Source organism: Gopherus evgoodei, chromosome 12, assembly GCF_007399415.2.
Source record: "Gopherus evgoodei ecotype Sinaloan lineage chromosome 12, rGopEvg1_v1.p, whole genome shotgun sequence".
NCBI lineage: Eukaryota > Metazoa > Chordata > Testudines > Testudinidae > Gopherus > Gopherus evgoodei.
This window is the reverse complement of record NC_044333.1, coordinates 43,686,123-43,709,548: the sequence shown is the minus strand read 5'-3', so window position 1 is coordinate 43,709,548 and position 23,426 is coordinate 43,686,123. Positions and strand designations below refer to the sequence as shown.

The window sequence follows — 23,426 nt, the reverse complement described above, 5'->3', positions numbered from 1 at the left end:
TTATCCTCCGCCATTCGCAAGTCCAGGGTCATATATACTGACCCAATAGCATATCTTGAAAACTAGAGCCAATCAACAATTTTAAGCATCATTTTCGTTCTCAGTGACCCAGAATTAGTGAAGTTGGGCTATATTTATTTCAGAAGCATTTTGGCTGTAGAGCAGTGTAACGGGACAGGATACTTTCAGATCTTGAGGGAGGGAAGTTCTTGTGTGTGCTGTTAGTTTTTGGTTGTTCTCTCTGGGTTCTGAGAGTGACCAGATGTGCAACCACATTTCTCTCCAATCTCTCTGATACAGGCTCTTATATGTCCAGAATAGTAATTACTAGGTAGATAAGGCGAGTTAGGCTTATGTTTGTTTATTTGCAAATGTGTATTTGGCTGGAAGGAGTTCAAATTTGTATTTTGCTGAAAGGATTTTAATTTGTACTTGTATACTTAGGCTGGGCGGGTATTCGGTGTCTATAGCTGAAAGACCCTGTAACATATTCCATCTTAAATTTACAAAGATAATTTTTACTGTTTTTCCTTCTTTAATTAAAGGCTTTTCTTGTTTAAGAACCTGATTGTTTGTTTGTTTATTCTGGTGAGACCCCAGGGACTGGGTCTGGATTCACCAGGGAATTGGTGGGGAGAAAGGAGGGAAGGGGAGGAGAGAGAGGTTAATTTTCTCTCTGTGTCAGGATTACTTTCTCTGAGAGGGGGAGAGAGAAGGAGGGGGGAAGGTGAATTTTCCTCTCTGTTTCAGGATTCAAGGAGTTTGAATCACAGTGATCTTCCAGGGTAACCCAGGGAGGGGAAGCCTGGGAGAGGCAATGGTGAGGGAAAGGGTTTACTTTCCTTGTGTTAAGATTCAGAGGGTCTGGGTCTTGGGGGTCCCCGGGCAAGGTTTTGGGGGGACCAGAGTGTACCAGGCACTGGAATTCCTGGTTGGTGGCAGCACTACAGGTTCTAAGCTGGTAATTGAGCTTAGAGGAATTCATGCTGGTACTCCATCTTTTGGACGCTAAGGTTCAGAGTGGGGAATTATACCATGATAGTCTTAAACTCATTAGGTCCTGTTGCAGTAATTGAGGGTGTTGTGTGTAGCTACAGTGGGTACAAAATGTTCAGCTAGGTGTGATTTTCAAGTTGATGCCTCTTTAAGATTCACCAAGTTTGTCCATATAGAAGCCTGCACTTTACTGTTGCTACAATCATCTGCAGTTACTTGAGGTTTTTGCTGTTCTGGGGAGCAGCAGTGGGGTTTGCAGCATGTGCTAAAAGGGTGTGGGCTTTTCACCTTCAACATTACAAAAAGGTCAATTTATTGGAAAAGTGTTGAGGAAAACCAGTTCTGCCCTCTGAGCTGAGGCTGAAAGTCTTTCTGACCATTGTGTTGTCATCCTTTCTCTCTCTTCCCCCCCGCCCCCCCCCCGGGGACAGTGGAACCTTGAAATCTGTCAGCTGCCTAGTGCTCATCTGGAGGAAAGCCCCAGCCATGGTTGAGAAGGGGGCTAATGAAGCGAAGATCTGTGAGAACACTGACTAGCATTTGTTAAGACTTTTCCTGATCCCTTGGCCTCGCAGTGCAATTGTGTGTGTGAGAATGAAATGCACCAATTCTTTAAAAAACAATCAATCAATCTTAACCAGGCTAAGGAATCGGGATGAGAAAATGGTCATGCTTGTAACTCTTCTAGCTCAACTATGCAACTTCTACATTTTCATTTACAAAAATCTTAGTTTTTGTTGCCAAGATACGATATAATCAGGGCCGCCCAGAGGATTCAGGGGGCCTGGGGCAAAGCAATTTTTGGGGCCCCTTCCCTTAAAAAAAAGTTGCAATACTACAGAATACTATATTCTTGTGGGGGCCCAGGGCAAATTGCCTCATTTCCCCCCCCCCCCCATTGCCCTGGGCAGCCCTGGATATAACAGGGTGGTCAAACTTACTGACGCTCCAAGCTACATATGACAGTCTTCAGAAGTTCAAGACCCTGGGCTCGCCTGCCAGGCTTGGGGCTTCTGCTGAAGGCCTGAGCCTGGTAGGCATGCCCCGCAGGCCTGAAGCCCCAAAACCCCCTCCCCGCAGAGGCAATGCGTGGGCAGGGAATTTGTGGTCACATACCTACCCAGATTTTTGCCAGGGTTTGCTGGCCCTGCTCGGTCATGTGGTGCTGTCGGGTCCTTCCTACATGGCAGCTGCTGGAGCCGGCAAGCTGGGAGTTGCAGCCCTGGGGAGAGGCCAGGCAGCTGCAAACAGCTGAGAGGTGCAGGGAGAACTGCTGCTTTTACCGTAGCCTCTCCTCGTGGAGCTAAAGCAGCAGCCCCCAGCTGTTTGCTGCTGCCTGTTCATGCAGAGCTAACAGCTGAGAGCTACAGGGAGGGTCCCTAGAGAGTAAAAGGGGGTGTGTGCCTGGGAGGGGATGACTCAAGCTAGGTGGGGGGGGACTTTAGATTGTGGGCCCCCTGGTAACAGCAGGCACTAATCGTCCTCTGGCAGACGCTCCTAGCCCCACCACCTGCTGCAAGGCAAAAGCCCCGCATTCCCCCCCAGGCTGATAGGTGGAGAATGATGTGGGGCAGGGGGGCAGCTCCGTGAGCTGCACTTTAACTGTAAAAGAGCCACACGTGGCACGGAGCACTGCGGTTTGACCACTCCTGCAATATAACCTAAAGTATGTAAGAATAAGAACATAACAATGGTCCTACTGGGTCATAAAGGTCCGTTTAGCCCAATATCCTGTCTACTTACAGTGGCCACTGCCAGATGCCCCAGAGAGAATGAACAGGACCCGGAATCATCAAGTGATCCATCCACTGTTGCCCATTCCCAGCTTGTGGCAAACAGAGGCTCGGGAACCCTTTCCTGCCAGAACTAGGCACAGTAACACTAAAACAGATACACGAGGGTTACCATTCGCTCCTCTGCTCTAATGTGGTACATTTCCCTGTGCAGCCCAAAATGACTTTAACCTTTGTAGTTGCTGTACAATAGTGTTTAGCTATATCTCTGCCCACCCTCGGCATCAGTGCTCCTCATTTTCTTCCTCTCAGGGTGTACCTGTGTTTCAGATTATGAGCTGCATTTTTCTATGAAAAATCTCATTTGGTTATTTCCTGCCCATGTTCCTAATCTCCAAAAGGGCACAAAGCAATCCTCGGTCCTTTGTGGTATCTACACATTTAGCATGCTTTCTACTAAAGTTGGTTCAGAAGGAATCGTTTGTACAATGTGCCTGTCTAATCTGCATAACACTTTATTTTGCACAAGATGACAAATTAAGCCACATTAATGGTGCTGGGAGGCTACTGGGAAAAGTGAGCTGCTTGTGACAAAGAAAAATGCTAACAGAAAATAACACAAAGAGGTGGCGGTATTGCTCCCCTAAAGTCACATGCTCTCATGGATGATGCCCAGGATTAGGAAGCAGGAGGGCCTCAGCTCAGTTCCTACCCCTGCTGCTGACTGGCCTTAGTCTGTACGTACCACACTTTATAGACCTTAATCGGGCCCATTTTACAGAGGGGGAAATTGTGGTGCAAAGGTGAGGTGACCTGCCCGTGATCCCAGCATGTCATTGTCAGAACCAGGGTTTGAAACCAAGTCTCACGTTTAGGTCCTAGCCTGGTCCACTGGAGCAGAGCGTCACCTCGGAGGTGATACCCTGTCAGTGCAACAGGAGCCCCCTCTATTACCCTGAAGTTTCCACCGTGCTCCATGTCTGCCAGCTTCTCCAAGGCCACCCCTACGCAAGGTACAGCCTCTGAACTCCTCCCCCAAGCCCCTCCCCGGTCCACAAGCAAGGCCTCCCTCCACTCTTGCCATGCGCTTACAGAGGAGCAGGTTTCCCAGGGTTGTTCCCTTTCCCCACCCTGTCTGGGAGGCTGTCTGCTTAAAATGAGTTCCTAGGAGCCAGAATGGACTTTTCTCCTAACATGTCATGAGTGCTCCTGGAAGCAAAGGGCAGTCACAACACTACCGGGGTTAGTGCGGCTACAGTCCCCATCCCAGAAGGTTGGTGGTATCCCGTCCTTTTTACAGACCCCACGGGTGAATGACTTGCCCTGTGCTGTGGCCAAAGTCCTCTATCCCACTACTCATGCTACTAGAGACCCCCCCACACTAGCCAGATGGATTTTGGGATGGGAATGGAGGCCCAGGCTGCCCTCCCTTTGGGAAAGGCTTTCCACTTGCAGAAAGGAACCACAGCAGCCAACTACACTACCAGGGTCCAAGCCCCGGAGGAAGCAAGAGGCATGGAAGGTGACTCATTACACATAAAATTAATTTATTTTCCCTCTGTTCATCGGCTGTGGCTCGGCCACTGGAGCAGACTGTATCCTGACAGCCCACTCTCACCAGTGCTGCCTGAGCAGACGCCTCTCAGCTCCATTCCCATGTGCAGGAGCAGCCCAGGTCGGCCTGTTGTGGGAGAAGTGCGGCGGGAAGGGTCAGGCAGTGTGAGCCTCCCTCCCGCTGGGGAGCAGCAGAGGCCAGGCGCTGGCGCCCAGTGGCCCGTGGCGGTGGTTGGGCTGCAGCTCAATGCAGCGTGCTGTTGCTCTGCTCCTCCAAGGCCATCTTGCCCAGCAGTCGGCTTTCCAGCTCCACGCTGCTCACTGGCAGCTGGAAGTAGTCCATCTCGGCTGCCAAAGCAGCCATAGCAGAGGGGTCCTGGCCAAACTGGGCCCGAAGCATCATGTCCATTTTCTCTAGGCGCCGCTTCAGCCTCTTGGCCTCGCGCTCCCGGATAAGCCGAGCCTGCCGCTTCTCCGGGGTCTCATTGGCACGTTTCAGTCTCATGGCCTCCCGGTCCCTCTGCAGCCGCCTTGCCCGCTGCTCATCTGTCTCCTGCATGCGCTGCAGGCGTTTCGCCTCTCGGTCCCGCATGCGCCTCACCTCCCGCTCCTCCGGCGTCTCGTTGTCCCGCCGGCTCTTCTTGGCTGTGCGCTCCCGCTCCAGGCGCTGGAGCCGCACTTCTAGTGGCTCGTTCTGCCGGCGAAGCGCCCACTTGCGCACGCCAGGAGCCTGTGCCTCCAGCAGCTTGCGATAGGCAGCACAGTTGTTGCACACTAGGAGGATGCCCGCAGGATACACAGGGGTGTTAAAGGCAACGTCCTTCTCCTCAGCACCAGAAGGACTCTCGCTGTGCAGGGTGGGCAGGGAATCTGTACTAAGCACTTCTGGCAGTTTCTCACTGGAAAGCAGAAAGAACAGAATCAAGGATCTCCTGCTGACACAGTGTGCCCTGCAAGGAGCCCCCAGCACAGGGCAGAGGCAATGGCCCAGCCACTAACCGCCCACCATGGTGGTGCGCATCAAGGGCTTTGGGGATGTTAACATACCTGGACACATTTGCCAGAAGCACCCACATAAAGGGTATGGGGGCAATGTCAGCAATGAATTAAGGCTGGGGAGACTGGATTCAGGAATTACCCAGTTAGCCGCTCAGATGCTCCAGCCCTGGCACCTTTGGATTTCATGCTTCAGTTGTAATTCTGCTACTGAACAGCTCATCCCCCAGAGCCTCAGAGCCACCTGCCCTGCCCGGAGACTCGGTGCCCCGATGATTCCTCCAGGAAGGACAAAGGGCAGGGGAACAGCATGGGACTGAGCTTGGCTCTAGTGCTCCACCAGACACTGGAATTTCTAGAGCAAAGGAAACACCACTGCTTTCCTGTAGCTGGAAATCCCAGTGGGCTCTGCATGGCTTGGCTAGGACCTAGGGAGCCAGTTCCAGACAGCACAGTCAGGGAGTCCTAGCCCTGAGCACAGACTCTGGATCTCCTGTGGCGAGGTTCAGCTGGGAGCAGGCTCCCTTGGCGACCGTTCCAGCTCTCCCACAAGTGCAGGGTTGCAGTAGTTAACATTTTACTCCAGTCTCCAAAGGCCGAGGTGACCAATCCGGTGCCTTCACCTGAAGCAGCCCTGTGACTCTCGGGGCCTGACGTGTCTGCATGCCGCCCCAACCGAAGCAGGAGGAAAGTCTCACCTGTTGAATGTGGCATGGCTGGTGAAGCGTGCCCCACACACTGCACAGTTTGACAGTTGGTCCTCTGAGTGGATCAGGAGGTGTCGCCCCAGAGACCCTGGGGAGCTGAGGGCTCTGCCACACACCGGACACATGTAGCTCTTGGCGCTGACCACAGCCGCAGTGTGCTGCAAAACAAGCCCTAGGTTTTCAGTAACCAACCTGCCCAGAAAGCCTGCTCTGCCTGTTAAACGCTTGGTGAGCATGGAGAATCTTTCAGCTCCTCCCCAGGACTTGGTACTTGGCTTGCCCCTGTTGCTACCACCAGAACCTTTGTCTGTAGGTTCCCGGGCAAAGCCCAAGCCCTTGAAAATGAACTGCAGTGGTAGGCATGTTGGTTATGGGAGGTGAAGCTTGTTTACAGCTTCATGGCGGTGCACAGAGAGGCAGTTAGGGCTCCGGCTCTTCGAACGGAAGGGCCTGGACCAAGTCCACTTGCACTATTCACTGCTGCAGCTCAGGGAGCGCTTCCTCTGTGTAAAGCGCGATCACGCGCACTTAGGGAAGGTGCCTGCAAAACCAGCCTCCCTGTAAACGGCAACTGGGAACTGAGGCTGGGTTAGAATGAACGGCCTACAGAAGGGGTGACTTTTTTCGGTCATACCCACTGGGCTACCCTTGATGGCTGCTGGTTTGGGGCGGGAAAGGGTTTCATTACTAGTTGTACAAACACTAACCTGGTGGGGGGCAGGTGTGGAGAGAAGGGCTCTGGGAGGCCCCAGCAAGGGCTGGCCTGGTACAGAGCTGCAGCTCTCTCTGTGAAAGAGCAGTTGTTTCTATGGGTGGGACCCATGACAGGACTGGCTAGGCCAGCAGGATGGGTCTTGCCCCAATGCACACTGCAAAGCTGTTTCTGTGCCTCATTTGAAAACAGCTGGAGATTCCCACCCAGGGCCAAAATTAGCAGAGGTCAGCCCTTGGAGTTGTGAGACGGGGCATGGCAGAGAGGCCACGTTCCAGAGCGCTTGGCTGCTTCTTCACCCACCATTCTGGTTTGCAGCCTCTACAGTCACCTTCAATTACTTTCCAGCTGGAAATGTGTCTTTGCTACTGACAAAATCAGAATCAGGATAACCCTGCAGCCCCTCCTCCAGTGTCGAGTCTGAATGTGGGGCCAGCAAAGGGCTCCTCCAGGTCCTTCTATCTCTTCAGTTCCTTTCACCTCGAGAGAGGGCTGAGCCCTGGTTATCTAAGTTCATAAGGAAGATGTCTCCTGGGAAAGAAATCTCCTACCTGGTACACATGAGCAATGAGCTGCTCTCTGCTCCCACATTCCAGCTGGCAGAGTGGGCACTGCGACAGTCCCAGCATGGGCGCTGTACTCAACTCCTCAGTCACCTAAGAACAAGGAGAAGTCAGTTCAGTAAGAGTCAGGAAAAGAGATTTCCTTCTCGCAGCCCACCCCACTCTCACGTGCAGTGCAGCAGGACACTCCATAAACCCTTCTGCCTCACATCACCCCACTGCCTGCACAGCTCGGACAATACGCCCGACCTTGCTCCGTTCTGACCTGGGTCCTTGGCAGTGCGGGACTATTCCCGGCTGCTCTGTGCAAACAGGAGGAAAAAGCCGACCCCATGCAGAGCTTCTATAGCCCACAAGGCAGAAGAGTCAGAAACGCCATGGAGTCCACAGGTTTCTTGTGGGCACTGCATAGGGTAGGCTCTTTCCTCCTGTTTGCATGGCAGTGGCATTGGAACAGTTCCTCCACTGCCAAGGACCTAGATCAGCGAGGAGTGAGATAGGGCATGTTCTCTGACCTGTGCCAAGCAGACAGGTGGTACAAGGCAGAAAAATTGGACGTGGAAGACACTTGGGACTGGCTGACAAGGTGAGCGAGGTAATATCCTCACCCACCCTGTCTCTTTAATATTCTGGAACCCACACGGCTATAACTACACTGCATGGGCCTGGGTGGTAATCAACAGCAAGGGTGGATGGAAGTGGATCAGAGAGACAGCAGAGTGGGGACAGGAGCAGCTGAGGACTCTGTCCAGTGCCATGTTCTGGGAGTGGCTCCCTTGAGCAGATGTAGCTCAGATTCCCTCTGCCACCCCTTCTGTCCCCTACCCCAGAGCAGCTGCTCCTGGCAGTCAGAGAGTTCCCCAGAACCAGTATCCTACATGCCTTGGCCCATGTTTGGAGAAGGCAAGATACATAGCACCACTCCCCATAAAGAAAACTGAGCCAGACCTGAGTAGGTGCCCAAGCACCTCCATTCTGGGGAGGTACCAGAACGTACTGCAAGGGAATGAATTGCTTGCCTCATTTTCTCCAATCCGCTGGTTTCCAGCTACAGGCTGCTCTGCATTTTCTAATTCCGTTTTCACTTTCACCATGGTGCCATCCTCCTCAGAAGTGTGAGAAGAGACTTCATCCTGCGTGGTCTCCTCTTCCTCACCCTCACTGTCACCTGGAACACACAAACCAATCATTCGAAGCCCTGTGCAGCAGCTTAAGGCCAACCCTAAGAGGCAATAGCTACGGGACTCATCAAGGAGTACACACACACCCTGCACCCTCCAGCCATCCACACAGTCAGTCTCCTCCATCCATTACCCAAAGGTGCTGAACTCACTGCCGCTGGAGTCCTGATCCTGCAGCTGGTGAATTGTTGGCCGCTGGTCTCCAAAGGCTCCAGTAAAGTCACTTTTCATCATGGCCTGGCGAGCTTGCTCCTCCAGCCCTGCGAAGACTTGCTCCCCTGACAGCCACAAAGAGAGAACAGTCAGATGGCTGCGTTTCCATAGTACTCTTCAGCATGTTCTTCCAGGAGCTCATTCAGGCACCAAGCTGCTCAGACACACGAGTCCCGCCCTTATCAGCCTCAAGCAAGAATCTGTGGAGAGCTCTGAACTGTCCTGCCCCATGGCACCAACACCCTTGTGCCTGCTTAGCATGGGGCTAATTGTTAGAAGCTGGTAGTGACAAACTCCTGACCCCAGCCACCCCTCCCCACCAGAAACACACTGCGCCCTGCCCATCCTCTCCCTACATCCCCTGCCTGGCACACCCAGCCAGAAGAAACCCTCCTTGAGCCCCAGATATGCTCACGCCACAGCCAGATGGGACCGACAGAGTATGCTTTCACCATATGCCACACAGCCTGCAGGGTGGACTAATGTCAAGAATTGGTTTTTAATCTTGTTTTGTATTTGTAACTCATTTTTTTAAAGGTTCTCAGTGTTGGTAACCATTAAAACATGTTGATTTGCGGTTCAATGTAGCTGTCCCACTAGATCTGGCAGCTCTTTGCTAAGCAGCAGGATGTGCTATATTTACACGCATTTAAGCAATTACACAGCTTAGTCAGATTCTTAATGGTTACGTGGTTTACGTTTTGTTAGCAAATGACAAGTGCTACATTTCTTGGATGATCTGTTTTCCTGGTGAGCTGTCAAGCTGCGTTTGGATGGAAATTGGAATCCAATTAAAAATGCACAGACTGAGCATTGTGACATTGTTCTAAAGACACCGTAGGTGCAGGGGGATTATTTTGGGGAAGTGCTGTGGCCTGTGTTATGCTGGCGGTAAGACTACTTGAGCACCGGGGTCCCCTCTGGCCTTGGAAGCTAAGACCATTATTTCTCATTAGCCTAACAGAACTACCTGAAGTGTGCTAGATACACTGGGAAAAATGAATTTCTCAAACCCTGTTTGGCATCTCCACTGGGTCTCTGAAAGGCCGTATTAGCGGCAGTCACTGCAGTCACCTGACCGGGCGGCCCAGGGCCACAAAAGCACCTACATGCCTAAGCCTCAGGGGGAGCTGCCCAAATGCCAGCTTCAGCCCCACTGTGATCCACAAAACTCCCATCAACTCTGTAGGTGCCTAAACTCACTTGACACCAAAGTTTCTGCCTTGGGGCATGTGCACTGCTGTCTCCCGCTAGGCATCTGGGTGCCTGTCTCACACCAAGCCCCAGGGCGTTCCACGAGCCAGAGGAAGAGAAAGGGCTCTGCCACCTCTCCAGAGAGTGCTCTCACCGCTGAGCTATGGGTTATTCTGATATGGAGCTGACTTGGTACTCCAGCAAGAGCATGGGAATGAGAGCTAACAGATCCTGGGCCACTCCCCCTGCTCCGATCACTCTTTCAGTATTTCTCCTCCACCAGTCTCCATTTTGTGTGACACCACAAGGTGCCTACCTCATTCCCACAAGAAACCCCTTCAGCACTTATGTTCAGAACAGGGTTCTGTTCATAGCTTGCTAGCTGCAGCCTGGGCTTAGGCACCTTTCTCCAAAGAGGGATCGGGGGGCTTACCACACACCCTTGCACATCTCCCTTTGACTCCCTTAGGCAGCCCCTTGCCTGGTGCGCTGGCTTCTGGGGCTCCCGTTCTTAGACCTCTCGCCCCATGGGTTGTATAGAGGCCCCGGCCCCTAACTCAGCTCTACAGATCACAGTGTTGGTCCTGTGCAGCGTGACACGGAGTGTTGCAACCTCTCTGTCCCATTGTGAATCCCACCCATGGGGCCTCCCTGCCACAACACTAATGGTAGCTAGGTGCCTAAACACCTTGAGGATCTGGGCATCTGGCCTTCAAGATTTCAGGACCAGTAGCTCTCACTCATTCACACCTCATTTTTATTCATTGACTGGATGAGGAAAACAAACTTTCTTGCCAGTTCAACTCCTAGCTGGTGCTCACCTTTGAAGTCACTGAACTGAACTAGCTGAATAAACTGAAATGAAGAAAATATTCTCTCTGCACCTGTAGACGAGGCTGCTGCTGTCAAAAGCTAGCTAGCATTAGACTCTGGTTCCCCATGCTTAGCCAACGACTCCTACCACTTCAGTAAGAACTTTCCTTAACATTTCGGCAGCAAACAGATACTGCTTGACTGCTTTTGATTTAATCTAAACTATTTGAGTAGGTCATTGTAAGTTTAGTCCTCAATAGATGTTGTTATAATTCTAATAGGTTTATTTTTTAAAAGAAAAGCTCTATTTAAATGCAAAATTAACAAAACTATTTTTTTTAAATGAAGGATTGATTTTTGTCCACCCTGATTATCTGACAAAAAGCATGCAAAACTGGAGTTAAGGTTGAGATTGAATATCAGTAATTTAGGGTAAAAGATGTCCCAATAATGTTGTAATTAGCCCCAAATCAGGCACTATAAACTCAGACGTTCAGAATTAGGGTTACATATAAAAGAACACCAACCATGGTAAGGTCTGGTAATGCACAGGTAGGGTCCCAACACAACTTTAACTTTGCCCTGCAGTGACCCTATGCAATAATCAGACCATTCTCATAAGTGCCTTCTAATGCTTGAGATGACACATTAGATTAAATCAGTGGCTCTCAACCTTTCCAGACAACACTACCCCTTTCAGGAGTCTAATTTGTCTTGCGTTCCCCCAAGTTTCACCCACTTAAAAACTACTTGATTACAAAATCAGACATAAAAATACAAAAGTGTCACAGCCACTGTTACTGAAAAACTGCTGACTTTCTCATTTCTACCATATAATGATAAAATAAATGGACTGGAATATAAATATTGTACTTACATTTCAGTGTATAGTACACAGAGCAGTATAAACAAGTCATTGTCTGTACGAAAGTTTAGTTTGTACTAATTTCACTAGAGCTTTTTATGTCGCCTTTTGTAACACTAGGCAAATATCTAGATGAGCTGATGTACTCCCAGGGGTACAAATAACCCTGGTTGAGAACCAGTGGATTAAACTGATTGTTAAAGACACATGACGTTTTCTCTTGTCTGACCCCCTTCATGGTGTCACTGGGGGGGGCAGAGTTAAGGTTATTTGGGTGCCTTACCTGTGCATTTCCAGAACTTAACATGTGTAGCTGTCTCTTAAATTCAACCCAAAGTCTGAATTTCCTGGGTTTATAATGCCTGATTTTAGGGTAATTACAACATCCCTGTATATGTATTTCACCCTAAATTACTGTCATGCACCGTAACATGAGACCTTAACTCCATTTTAATCTAGCTTTTGTCTGTGAATTTCTTTGTTAAATTATTAAAAAGTTCCAAACCCAAGAAAAATGCCACCATGGGATATTTCTAATGATTGGAAGTTGTTGCTGTTTTTCTAATTAACCTATCAGGTTGCTTTACTCCACGATGGAGCCATGTAAAGCAGCTGGGGCATAGCGGCCGCTTAAGCTGCATTTACAGCTTCTTTGCTTTGTCAGAGCAGCACAAAGCAGCTGGAGTGCACCCTAGTGTCCCCACCATCCTGTCTGCTACGTTCTCCTATCCACACATGCCAAATGCACCTTCCCTGCAGTTCACCACATTCGCCTGCACATGCCCCCAGCCCAAATGCCCGTGTTTTCCTGTCCTCATCAGTTCTCATTCCTAGCCTCTCAGCTGAGTAGATTTGATGTAACAGGTAGCTTTTGAAAACAAATACTGTCATTCTGTGTGTTATTCTTCATACCTGAAAAATTATCTTGCTGAGAAACTCATACACAGCTCCCTTTTTCAAAATGGCCAGTTCTCAACAGGATTGAGGACACTGGCTGCCCTTAGCAAATATGATCACTGCCATCCTTTGTTCCCAATGGAAGTGAAGCCAAGCTGCCCTCCAGGAAAATGGTGACTCCCCATACTATCAGGAGGCAAAAATGCTAAGCAAAGGTAGGCTAAGGACAGCCTCAGTGAGCACAATGGGAGATACTGGCCATTTTGAGAAGTGTATCTTAATGGAGGGCACATCCTGGCCTCAGTCCTACCGATATCAGGAGATGGCAGCCATCCTGAGATAGGGCAGTTCTTCGATTCCTCAGCCTCTCCGTACAGAGAACATTCATCCCACACAAAAACTACTCATTGCACCAGACCACGCTCCACCTCTCTGCCAATCTTGTGCAGATTTTGAGCTGAGATTATTTGGGATGAACAAAAACCTGACATGAGGTGTTACATTTTTCAAGGGACTAATTTTTAAATCCATTTTAACCCAAACTAATTGTTGGCTTTATTTGTAAATTCTCAGGAAATTCAGTAACAAATCAGAGCACAGGTCTGTCTCATCTTACGCTGGGATTACGTTCTGCAGTCAGCGCATAAAGCGAAAATCGCATATAGTCAAAATTACACTGAGTGCAATGGCAGGCGGAATCGCCCGCACTACAGAAACAGTATTTAAACTGTTATTTTTCTCTTGTTTTTGGTTTTTTTTCTTGTTTTTGCCAACTGCGTAAAGCTGAAATCGCGCAAGTTAAATACACCTAAGATTTGACAGACCTGTAAATGCTGTAATTTTGGTGAAGATGCACTGTACATAACAAAGAAATTAAATCCCTGATTTAAGTGCAAAACTTGCTTTAAATCTGAAGCTATGGCTGGTGCCTCCATAGTTAAAAAACTTCACTGGGACAGCCACCAGCACAGGTATCAATGACACAGCATGTCCATATCAGGCAGCTGTTTCACTTACAGTTTTGTCCTATGTCCACGCTTGCCCTGCCTTCTCACTACCTATCCCACAGTCCCTGGCATGCTTGATGAAGCCGTGAATTGTGAGAGTTCAAAACACCTTCAGCAATTCCAGGGCAATTATGGGAAAGGAGGTCAAATTCCCATAATCCCCTGGTAAATTCCCAAAAGCCTCTGGTTGCCAGCACAATTTCCTAATTCTTTTGTCAGAAATGGAGCCAAGGCTGCATGCTCAGCAAGGACCGTTTCTCCTGGAGCTTTTGGAAAGCAGTTACTAGGTGTGTGAGGCAAGGTAGCGAAGGATATCGTGGTGGGACCTGTGTCTGAAAGCAGCAGTTCCCAGTCACACACCCCTCACCCAGTGGATGATTCCAAATAGTGCTGGAGAATGATTTCCATTGGGTGGAGTGCTGCTTCTGTCCTTTGGGTCCCCAGCGCAACCTCAGACTGGAGAGACCTGAGGCAAGCAGCAAAGAATGCAGAATTTCAGCACTTGTGGGGAGCTGGTTCCAACAGATTGTGAGCATAAGATCCTCACTCTCCTGTGGTAAATTGCTTTCCTGGATTATTACTAGTGAGCAGGGAACCATGCTAGACTCGTATGTCTGTGGGGGGCAGCAAGGCTATGACAGCAAGGTGGAGAATGTACCAGAGATCACTAAAAGAGTCAAATAATTAGGGTTCCTATTCCTATAATCTGGCACTATTGGTGGGACATGTCCTTCCCTGCCTAGTCCACCAGATGTGGGCCTTGCCCTGGGTTCCTGAACACACATGTAGTGTGACTGGGCCAAGTGAGTGACATGAGGATTCTCCTAAGCACAGGGCTTTGCAAGAGTGTGCAGAGGGGGGCTCTTCCTATCGATAATATCAACCTCAGTCTCCACGAGTGATGATGTGCTAACAGCTGCCTTTCTGCAGATCACATGTGAAACCAAGGTGGTTACTTCCAGGAGCAGTGGAGGAAGACAGAAGCACCACTCCCAGCTGGACAGACAGGCTGCTACACTGAGGCGCTCAGCATCCACCCACATCACACACTCCAGGAGCACCTGTGGGGAATTGGGGGGAGGGAATTCAATGTTACGCTCATTAAGCTCCTACCCTATTACACTGACCTAGCCTCTCAGGGGACTGATGGAAAAGTGCACTGTCGGGGTACAGATAGGCCAGACGCACCAGTCCAGGGTGGTGGGATTTTCCTCTCGTTGTTTGTATGCATTCATATAGCTCCTGCGTTGGTGGTGTTGCACGCCCTTTGACAAAGGAGCACGAGGAGTGGCTTGTGGGGATAAAGGACAGTATGCTTGGTACTGAACTCACAGATGCTTTTCCACAACTTTATTAAATACAAACAAGGCTGCAGGTTGCTGCAATACCAAAACAAGTCACCAGAGTTAGAGAGAGAGCATGCGGAGGTCCTGATAGTCTCTCTCTTTTGGGCTCCAGTTCTCCTTTCCACAGTCTTGTAAAAGAGGGGGATGCCTGAGAATGGCTGTGATGGTACAGGGCCTCCGTGGTGCTGGGCAGGAGGGGAAGGCATGGCTGCTACGACCAGATGGTGTCAACTTGGCAGGGAGTATTTCCTGAGCCCTGTCCCTCTGGGACCCTGCCTCCTCCATTCACATCTCTCGCACTCTGGCAGGAGCCTTACATAAGTCCCCTGTTCGGCTCGGCCGACACGAGTTCTGAGAGGAGCCTCTAAATACTCGTACAAGTTCAAGGAGGGACTAAAGTCCCTGTTCACACAGGTCTTCTCCACACTTCCTTTTCCAGGACCTGAACCTTGCTCACTGGGGAGCTAATGCACCTGCCCCTCCCTGTTCGGGAATGTCCATATGGCTGTAAGGGCACTGAAATGAAAGAAGAGAAAGGGAAGTTAATAACCACAGCAATAGCCCATCTAGCTCTCCTAGTATCGAAGGGTTTGGTACAAGTGACAATTTATGTTCAGTTTGGAACTGAAAATGAGGCGCTTCCTTCCTCTACCCAGAGATGTTAAAAGATACAAGTGGTGTGTGAATTCTGCTATAAGAATATGGGTGGGTGGGGAGGAAGGATTAATGTGCCAATGAGACGAAGGGAATGAGGCCAGTGGTCCCTGGAATTCAGCTAGCAAAGATTACTTATTGCAGAACGTCAAAAACACTATTTTGCAAAGAGTCCTGGGCACAAAAAGAAAAGCAACATATGAGCAGTAGGAAAAGCCTGAGCTCTGTTGCAGAACTGTTGGCGTGGATGAGAAGGGTGACTTGTCTGAATGGAGGGAGGGTGAGCTTCAGGGCAGCTATGTCTGCCACAACACTTGACTGCAGGGTTGGATGACGGCTGGGAAAGGTTTTCAGATATAAATCCTGAAGATTGGGAGAAAATAAAGGCTCAACTGAACTACCCCAGTATCGCCACTGGATTAAAAGAATTGCACTGCAGCTCTTAAATCAGCAGGGAACAGGCTGTGTACTTACAGTGCCCTAATATCATGGCCTGTATTATTTTTGCATAACTTTGCAAGGTAGGATTGTTTTACAGGCATTAAATGGCAGAACAGAATTATATAAGAAACATGTATTAATCAGTTGCCATAGCCCTGCAGGAGGGTCAGCAATACAATGAAATGTAAATACAACGACCATAGTACTTGAGGTTTGCCTACAGTTACTCCTCACTTAACGTTGTAGTTCTGTTCCTGAAAAATACAGCCAGCGGCCAGAGAGAAGCATTGCTTCTGCCACGGCCACTGGCTGCGCGGCTGCCCCAGCTCCTCCTAAGTCCTCTGGCCCGTGCTTGCAGGGCCGCAGTCTGCAAGGGGCTTTAGAGCTGCAGGCCAGGGCCCCGGGGTCCTCTTAGCCCAGGGCCCTGCAGCCCCTAAAGACTCTGTGTTCCGGGTGGTCCTGCCTGCCGAGAGGGGGAGGGGGCAGCTTCCCCACTTGCTCCCTCCCTCCCAGAAAGTCCTAAGCACCGCCAAACAGGGAGGGAAGTGCTGAGAGGGAGGGAGGAAGGGAGGGGGAGGAGGCGGAGAAGAGGAACTTGTGCAATGCTCCCTTGTAAAGTCAGCCAAATGACGTTATAAGGGAGCACTGCACAACTTCAAACAAGTATGTTCCCTAATGGAGAAGCGATGCAACTTCGAAACAACATTAAGCAGGAGGACATTACCTGAGGAATTACTATACTTGAAACAACAACATTCTCACTTTTATTGTGGTTTCTGTGCTCTTCTGAAGTTTTCCCCCTGCTATTCTACCCATTTGAGTGCAGCCGCGCAACTGAGTAGTTCTGCGCTAACTGGGAAGAACAGACCATGCAGCTAACCTTGGTCTTTCAGTGGGGGGGTGCCACACTTAGGGAATAATGGTGGATTGAACTGGGCAGGAAAGAGAGGGACTTGCAACTGCCAAACGTCCCAGTGTGGCTGAGTGAGGAGACAATAGGGACTAGTGGAGTGGGGAAGAGGTGAACACTTCTTCCCTCTTGTGAGCCTGTATCTGGCCATTTACAATCATGAATGGCGGCGTTCAGAACATTACAGAAAACTCTTCTCCAGCCCCCAACCTGCAAAATCAGACCCAAGTGGAAGATAGTACAATAAAAAGCTGCATACCTGTGGCCCAATTCCTCCTCCTCCCAAACTATCTCCGTCCCCAGGAAGAGAACCCAGTAATACGCCTGTTGTCTCCCATTCTGATTCCTCATACCGACAGTTCACCCAGTTCTTGGAGCTGATGCTCCTTGTCCATCACAAGTGCTCTGCATGGCACTCCTGGGCTCTCCACAGGCTGGGTGGATGGATGAGTCCCGACAGTTCGGTACTGCTCATTATAAAAGGGGTCAGTTTTCCATCCTGAGCTGGAGAGACTGTTATTGTCCTGGGTCATGTTGCATAGGCGTTTCAGTCCCTTTTTCTTCTTGTGGCAACACTTGCTTCTCCTGGTGATGCCCACATCAAACAGCTGCTCAGATACCTGGTCATACATTAACGTGTTGTGTGTGAAGAAGTTCAATTGGTACCAGAGTGCCTCTCCCTAGACGGATACCAGAGCCTGTATATTAGCTTCATACCAGCTGGCAGCATGTTCATATGATGGTCTCCTCTGAGACATGGTGATAGAATCAGATATTGCAGAAATAGAAGATCTTGTTCACTGTGAAAATAGTGCACAACTGAACTCCAGTGTGTGTGCAGTGCTATAAATACAAATTACTAGCTTCTGAATAACTTCACTCCTGTGCAGTGGGGTGCAGCAAAACAGACCAGACAGGCCAACTAGGCACTGTAGGACAGGATGGGGAAGGCTATTTGTACTGTGAGAGCTGTTGTGTCACTGTTTTCTCATCCACTGATCTCCCTTGACATGTGCTCAAAGCAAATCTAACCCAAATGATAGCTGTAATGCCTGTGCACTGTGTGTATGGACGCAAGGTGTTTTACAGGCATGCTAGGAGAGACCACACAGTGGTTAGTGCCCCAAACGTCTCTTGTGAAAACAAGGCCGAAGAGTTAATACACCAGGCAGCAAGAAACAGCTATACTGTGTCCAGTCCCAAGCCAAATACAGAGGAATAGGAATCAGACAGTACAAATTGCAGGGCAGCTGCCAAAAGTCACCCTAGCACCTCCGGCAATGCCACCATGGAAGCCTCCTCCCACTCCCATGCCTCTCTTGGTGTTTTCCAAATCCCAGTCTCAGGGTCCCTGTTACAATCTCCCCAAACACACCCACTGGCTGTGCAGAGTGCAGCATGTGTAGATTTCTACCGCCTCATCCGTACGTAAGGACAGCAGAGAGAAACACACAAATGCACGCAAGGTGGTAGCATCAGCCAAGAGGGGTGTTTGGTAGGCCTGTTCTAGCTGCAGCATTCTGCTCTCAGGCTTGCACTCCTACCAGTCACTCCATTCTTAGCAAGGACTCCAGTCTCTCATCCCTCGCTTCACAGTTCTCAAAGGAAATACACGTGTCGATGAGCTCAGTCGAGACCCCCGGGGTGCACGTAAACCCAACTATCCTTCTGGGTGGATGACAGCACATCTCCACTCCCCCGCACTCTGATGCAGTCATGCAAAAACAAGCTGGAGCTATGCAATGCCCCCTTTGTCACTGAAACTTTGTTTGCCTGTCTCCTAGCTCCAGTGACAGCGCACTACGCGTCTGCCTACAGTCAGTGCTGATGCACACAGTGACTGCAACAGTAACCAAACGCTGGGTGCTGACATTGCTCGAGAAACACAGGGTGACCTCTCAGCTAACAGAGAGAGTAATCTAGGCAGTATCTATCTGGCCACGAGCCAGTTAAACTACCCATCTTATCATCACTACTGCAGGGAGGGAAACTGAGGCATAGAGTCACATACCGCAGTGGTGCCATTGTAGCACTTTAGTGAAGATTCTCCTACACTTACAGGACAGCTCCTCCCCTTGGTGTCGTTAATCCACCTCCCCGAGAGATGGTAGCTATGTCGACACGGGAGAAGCTCTCCCACAACCTAGGGGTGTGTGGATTTTTCACACCTCTGAGTGACCTAGTTATACTGATATAGGTCAGCAGTGCAGACCTGGCCCGGGTGACTTGTCCACGGTCACCCAGTGAGTCTGTGGCAGAGCAAGGACCAGACCCAGGAGATCCTGGCACCCAGCCATGTTCTCAGAGCACACAGCCCAAAATTTCCTTTGCTGCCCAAAAGCCAAACACTGCATTTCCTAGGACACTTTCATCTGTGAAATGAGATGACTAAGTGCAGCTAGCATCCCCTGCACAAATGCATCTACTCAAGTGTGCTGCGTGTCCATCCCTAGCCTTGCCACGCATGCCAGAGCACGGCCAGTGCCCTAACTCCGCACTCTCACACAGCACAACTGCACCAGTCTGATCATCACAACTCTACATCCCCCAATCTGTCCCCTCTGCCCCCAATCTGCACATGCTATCCCCCAACTCCCGGGAAATGCGACCAGGCAAGACTGCCACCATAGCATGGGGCACAATACTCACAATGAACTTTATTAGGAGTGGTCTGTTTCCGACGGGACATGTTTCCCTGGCCCAGGAGCAGAGGGTCCTTCCCTCGGCAGAGGGCTCACCTAAGGAGAAGAAGAACCATCACACAAACCCACTGAATCCCTCAAAGTCCCCAGCCAAACTCACTCAGGTGGTTGGGCTCTGCCCCAGTCTTCCAAGCTAACCCCAGAGTAACGGTAATCCTGCTGTGCATGCAGGGCTCATCCTGAAAATGCTGAAAGCTGGGCACTGGCTAAGTGACCGACTGCAGGCGAACTCACCAGCCGAGCAAGGCCCGGCACACCTGACCCTGCTCGCTGGGACAAGCAGCAATCCCTCCCCGCCCCAGCAACATACAGGGAACCAGCCCATCACCCTCCAGGGACACAGACAGAACCTCCCAGGGCCATGCACACCCCAACCCCAGCAACACTGACAGAACCGGCCCAGCGCCCTGCGCCCACCCCTAGCAACATGGACAGAACTGGTCCATCACCACCACCTCCCCCAGCAACGCAAACGGAACCAGCCCAGTGCCATGCACCCCCCACCAGCATCACACAGCCAGCCCAGTGCTCCCCAGTGACACAGACAGAGCCGACCAAGCGCCACCTGCCATGGGCCTCCAGGAACAAAGACATATGGGGCGCCCGCCATGCACCCCCAGCGACACAGACAGGAACAGGCCCAGCATCATCCCCCCAGCGACACAGACTGAACCTGGCCAGCATCCTGCACTCCTAAGACATCCACAGCAACATGCACAGAACCAGTCCAGCACCGTGCGGCCCTCACCCCTCTCCAAGCAACACAGACCGAACTGGCCCAGCACCGTGTGCCCTGGGACACAGACGGACCCAGCCCAGCACCGTGCGCCCCCGGGACACAGACCGAACCGGACCAGCACCGCCAGCCCTGGGACACAGATGGAACCAGCCCAGAACTGTGCGCCCCCCGCCCCCTTGGGACACAGATCAAACCGGACAAGCACCGTGTGTCCCCTGCCCCCCGGGACACAGACCGAACCGGACCAGCACCGCCGCCCCCCCCGGGACACAGACTGAACCGGACAAGCACTGCCCCCCCGCCAGGACACAGATCGAACCGGACCAGCACTGCTCCCCCCCCAACCAGGACACAGATTGAACCGGACCAGCTGTGCCCCTCTGCCCCCAGGGACAAAGACCGAACCGGCCAGCACCACCCTCCTGCCGGGACACAGACCAAACCGGACCAACATTGTGCGCCCCTTCCCAGGACACAAAACGAACCAGACCAGCACCGCACGACGCTCCCCCCCCCCAGACACAGACCGGACCAGCACTGCCCCCCCCCCCGCACCGGGACACAGATCGAACTGGACCAGCTGTGCCCCCCCCGTCCCCCAGGGACAAAGACCGAACTGGCCAGCACCACCCCCCTGCCAGGACACAGACCAAACCGGACCAACATTGTGCGCCCCTTCCCAGGACACAGAATGAACTGGACCAGCACCACACGACGCACTCCCCCCCCAAGACACAGACCAAACCGGACCAGCACCCTGCGCCCGTGCCCCCGCCCCCCAGGACACAGATCAAACCGGCTCAGCACCGAAAGACACCCCCCCCCGCCGAGACACAGACCGAACCGGCCCAGCACCGACCGCCCCCGGGGACACAGACCGAACTGGCCCAGCACCGACCCCCCCCGCCCGGGGACACAGACCGAACCGGCCCAGCACCGAGCCCCCCCCCCGCCCGGGACACAGACCGAACCGGCCCAGCAGCGACTCCCCCCGCCCGGGGACACAGACCGAACCGGCCCAGCACCGACCCTCCCCCCCCCCGCCCCGCCCGGGGACACAGACTGAACCGGCCCAGCACCGACCCCCCCCCCCCGCCCGGGACACAGACCGAACCGGCCCAGCAGCGACTCCCCCCGCCTGGGGACACAGACCGAACCGGACCAGCACCGACCCCTCCCCCCCGCCCGGGGACACAGACCGAACCGGCCCAGCACCGACCCCCCCCCCCCCCGCCCGGGGACACAGACCGAACCGGCCCAGCACCGACCCCCCCCCCCGCCCGGGGACACAGACCAAACCGGCCCAGCACCGACCCCCCCCCCGCCCGGGGACACAGACCGAACCGGCCCAGCACCGACCCCCCGCCCCGCCCGGGGACACAGACCGAACCGGCCCAGCACCGATCCCCCCCCCCCGCCCGGGGACACAGACCGAACCGCCCAGCACCGACCCCCCCCCCCGCCCGGGGACACAGACCGAACCGGCCCAGCACCGACCCCCCCCCGCCCGGGGACACAGACCGAACCGGCCCAGCACCGACCCCCCCCGCCCGGGGACACAGACCGAACCGGCCCAGCACCGACCCCCCCCCCCCCGCCCGGGGACACAGACCGAACCGGCCCAGCACCGACCCCCCCCCCGCCCGGGGACACAGACCGAACCGGCCCAGCACCGACCCCCCCCCGCCCGGGGACACAGACCGAACCGGCCCAGCACCGACCCCCCCCCCGCCCGGGGACACAGACCGAACCGGCCCAGCACCGAGCCCCCCCCCCCCGCCCGGGACACAGACCGAACCGGCCCAGCACCGACCGACCCCCGCCCGGGGACACAGACCGAACCGGCCCAGCACCGACCGACCCCCGCCCGGGGACACAGACCGAACCGGCCCAGCACCGACCCCCCCCCGCCCGGGGACACAGACCGAACCGGCCCAGCACCGACCCCCCCCCCCCCGCTCGGGGACACAGACCGAACCGGCCCAGCACCGAGCCCCCCCGCCCGCCCGGGGACACAGACCGAACCGGCCCAGCACCGACCCCCCCCCCCGCCTGGGGACACAGACCAACCGGCCCAGCACCGACCCCCCCCGCCCGGGGACACAGACCGAACCGGCCCAGCACCGAGCCCCCCCCCGCCCGGGGACACAGACCGAACCGGCCCAGCACCGAGCCCCCCCCCCCCCCCCGCCCGGGACACAGACCGAACCGGCCCAGCACCGACCCCCCCCCGCCCGGGGACACAGACCGAACCGGCCCAGCACCGACCCCCCCCCCCGCCCGGGGACACAGACCGAACCGGCCCAGCACCGAGCCCCCCCGCCCGGGGACACAGACCGAACCGGCCCAGCACCGACCCCCCCCCCCCCCCGGGGACAGAGACCGAACCGGCCCAGCACCGACCCCCCCCCCCCGCCCGGGGACACAGACCGAACCGGCCCAGCACCGACCCCCCCCCGCCTGGGGACACAGACCAAACCGGCCCAGCACCGACCCCCCCCGCCCGGGGACACAGACCGAACCGGCCCAGCACCGACCCCCCCCCCCGCCCGGGGACACAGACCGAACCGGCCCAGCACCGAGCCCCCCCCCCGCCCGGGACACAGACCGAACCGGCCCAGCACCGACCCCCCCCCCGCCCGGGCCCCAGACCGAACCGGCCCAGCACCGACCGACCCCCAGGACAGCCCAGCGCCCCCCAACAGACGGGCCGGGCCGGGCCGGGCCGGGCTCTTACCGGCTCCACCGCTGGGACGGGCGGGGCTGCGGACGGACAAAGGGGCCGGCTGGACAGACAGACGGAAGATGGCGGCGCGGGAGCGCGCCGCTGGTGCACGGCGGGGCGGCCGGGGGCGAGCGGGGCCAAGCAGCAGCATCCCCCCCTCGCCGGCCCGGTCCTCGCCCAGACATGTACCTCCACCTGGGCATCCCCATGGGCCCCCACCCGGAGCCTCCCCCTTTCATACCCCACCTGGGCACCCCCACCCCCTCATGTACCCCGCCAGTACACTCACCTGTGGACTCCCCGTCCGTGTACCCCCACCCTGCACAGCCCCCATGTATCCCCTTATATCCCCCACTTTCTCACCCCACCCAGGTACCCCCATCCTTACCCAGCCATGTATCCACCCTTCATACCCCCACCTGGGCACCCCCTGACCATGGCCCCCCACACCACCCATGTAGCCTCACCCACCCTGCAT

The 23,426-nt window shown here is 53.7% G+C and overlaps 1 protein-coding gene across 7 annotated transcripts; it reads right to left on the bottom strand.

The window, feature by feature from the left end:
- Window positions 1-4,262: 4,262 nt before the first annotated feature.
- On the bottom strand, window positions 4,263-23,040 carry ZNF821 (zinc finger protein 821). Of its 7 annotated transcripts, none has more exons than XM_030581165.1 (8): window positions 19,432-19,516; window positions 17,042-17,582; window positions 14,620-15,293; window positions 8,595-8,720; window positions 8,281-8,429; window positions 7,250-7,354; window positions 5,978-6,144; window positions 4,263-5,182 (listed from the first exon to the last, which is right to left on the bottom strand). In XM_030581165.1, exons 3-8 carry the CDS (start codon window positions 14,660-14,662, stop codon window positions 4,528-4,530), a joined length of 1,245 nt encoding a protein of 414 aa, XP_030437025.1. In that variant the 5' UTR covers window positions 14,663-15,293; window positions 17,042-17,582; window positions 19,432-19,516; the 3' UTR covers window positions 4,263-4,527. The 7 variants fall into 7 exon arrangements, with proteins under 7 accessions (XP_030437025.1, XP_030437032.1, XP_030437029.1 ...); XM_030581172.1 differs by having other exon boundaries at window positions 15,095-15,293; XM_030581169.1 differs by having other exon boundaries at window positions 17,042-17,402; window positions 19,432-19,508.
- Window positions 23,041-23,426: the final 386 nt, after the last annotated feature.